The sequence below is a fragment of the Trypanosoma grayi genome (genome assembly GCF_000691245.1).
Source record: "Trypanosoma grayi strain ANR4 Tgr_5_V1, whole genome shotgun sequence".
In the NCBI taxonomy this organism is placed as follows: domain Eukaryota; phylum Euglenozoa; class Kinetoplastea; order Trypanosomatida; family Trypanosomatidae; genus Trypanosoma; species Trypanosoma grayi.
In genome coordinates, this window is record NW_008825624.1 from 48,029 (window position 1) to 50,430 (window position 2,402).

Genomic DNA, 2,402 nt, shown 5'->3' on the forward strand with positions numbered 1-2,402 from the left:
TATATATATATATATACGGTATATATAGCATGATACAGGGGAGCGGAGCAGGAGGAAGAGGCATACAAACAATTAACGCAAAACAAACGGTGAAAAGATGTTGGGAAAGCAGTAAATACAAGGGTACTCGACACCCACTATCTCATATTGGCGAAGGATAGCTCCGTGTGTGGGCATAAAAGAGATGGAAGAAAAAGGACGGCACTGTGATGCGTCCCCTCACGCACCCTATGGTCACTGGCCTCGCCAAATACGCAGAGACACCCGCAGTAGCGCTCTCCACACCTACAATCCCTACTTTCTTCAGCAACATTCCGAAGCAGCAGCAACAACAACTCACTTCACAAACGGCACCGGTCCAATAAACTTGGAAGGCTCCGCTGACAACTCACCGAAGTCAGCGCTGAGCAGCGTGGGTGACAGCAGCCCCTGCGCCGCCGCTGCCGGTGGGTTCACACCAAGCACAACAATGCGGCCAGGCTGCTGCTGCTGCTCGCACGATCTTCGCAGAATTCCTGACGGCAGCGCCTCCGACGCGGCCGGCAGCCCACCGCCACAGGCATTAGACGTCTGAAACACAACAGGGGTAGGCGGCGGCTGTAGCGGGTTGAGTGATGGGAGGTAACTCTGCGGCATCACAATCGGCGANGAAACACAACAGGGGTAGGCGGCGGCTGTAGCGGGTTGAGTGATGGGAGGTAACTCTGCGGCATCACAATCGGCGACGGTAGCGGCAGTGGAGCGGGCAGCGCCTCGCCGGGCTTCCGCTGGACCTCTGTCTCTAACATACGCTGGATGCCACGGTGATTGTTGACCATTTCGCGCAGCTGCGATTCAAGGCGCTCCGCATCCCTTGTATGAGGGACCTCACGTGGTGTGGTGGGGCAAGGCACCGGCAACACGGACGGATTCCCGATCCCTAGAGAAATGTCTCCCCCTGCTGCAGCAGCTGCTGTTGCCAATGGTGTCACTGGTGCAAAGGGCGGCGGCGGCGGCGGCGGCGGCATCGCATCAAAGGGCGGAAGTGGCATTCCACCATTTTGGAAGGGGAGGCCGCATGAAAGCAGATCAACAGAAAAAGGCGGTGGCAGCTGGGTCTGCATGAGCGGTGGATTGGCGCCAACAACGGGGTTAAAGAGGGGCTGGACAAAACCAGTGGGCTGCTGCAGCGGCGGTTCTAGTTGCACTGGGAGAGGTTGCGGCAACGAGAGGTCGTCCTTCTTTTCTACTGAGGCACTGATGTTGGTGTTACTCTCGAGTGGCATCAGGGGGGCGTTAGTGGCCGTCCCCAGAGTCCTCTTGCTTTCTCTATCGGCCTCCCTCCTTTCCTCTTCCTCCTGCCGCCGCTTCTTCTCCTCGATTTGCCGTTTAAGGTCCTCACGCAGCTGTGCTTCACTACTCCTGTCTTTCTTATTCGGCCTCCGACCCATCATCTTCTCCTCCGCCTCGTACCGCTCACGCTCCATCTCATCCCGCTCCTTACGCCCAATATATACCCGCTGCTCCCGCGCTATCTCCTCCTGCCGCCTCTGTTCCTCCATCTCAGCTTGCCTCTGCAGCTCCCGGCGGAGACGCCGCTCCTCACAAAGCCGGGCGTTTTCATTCTGTATCTCTATTGCACGCTGCCGCGCCTGCCGCCGCGCACTGATTGGGTTGTCGTTCACCTGCGGGAACAGAGATCCCGCGCTGGTCGACGGCTGCGACCGCGGACGGATGCCATATCTACTCTCGCTGCGCGAGGGCGTGATGGGCTGCGGCATCGGTGGAAGCACCGGCGGCAACATGTGCATTGGTAGCTGCGGCACCTGCAGTGGTAGTGGCGCGGGCGACTGTGCGCTGAACGGGCGCAGGGGTAGCTGCGGTGTCGCGTTGATGTCCGCCGCTTTAAGTGCGGAGGGAAAGCGCAGCGGGGACTTCCCCACAATTGCCGGACTCGGCAAGAGAGGCGCCGCGTGCAACGGCGGAAGGACGGAGGGAAAGCTCAGCGGCTTTTGGTACCTATCACCGTGGAAGCAGTTAGCGTTGTTTTGCCACGGTGATGGGTTCACCCATGGGTTGAGCGGCGGAGAAACGTTCTCTTGCGCCCACGGCTGTGGCTGGTATATTTGCAGCGGTTGCTGTTGGGGAGTTTGTTGTGGTGCCGGCGTCCGTTGTCTGTGCCGTTGCTGTGGCTCCTGCTTCCCCCACGGGGGGATCACCTCGTAGCCTCCGTGCATGAGCCTACCGTCCCTGGCACCAATCTGCATCCCCAGTCTCCTCTGATCACCGAACTCGTACTCTTCATCGGTGTGGCCAATCTTCCCTGTGAGCTGCTGCTTCCGTTTGCGCTGTGCGAGAAGCATATTGCGCTCTACCTACTATTCGTAATTCCCTTGCTTATATATATATATATATATATATAT

At 58.4% G+C, this 2,402-nt stretch overlaps 2 protein-coding genes across 2 annotated transcripts; both read right to left on the reverse strand.

Annotated features, from left to right (window-relative positions):
* Nucleotides 1-336: 336 nt before the first annotated feature.
* DQ04_00051200 (hypothetical protein) lies at nt 337-636 on the reverse strand (the record flags this gene model as incomplete). The annotated part of the gene is made up of 1 exon (XM_009307979.1): nt 337-636. One exon carries the CDS (start codon nt 634-636, stop codon nt 337-339), a length of 300 nt encoding a protein of 99 aa, XP_009306254.1.
* Nucleotides 636-2,342, reverse strand: DQ04_00051210 (hypothetical protein; the record flags this gene model as incomplete). Its single annotated transcript, XM_009307980.1, has 1 exon — nt 636-2,342. One exon carries the CDS (start codon nt 2,340-2,342, stop codon nt 636-638), a length of 1,707 nt encoding a protein of 568 aa, XP_009306255.1.
* Between the last annotated feature and the right edge of the window lie 60 nt (nt 2,343-2,402).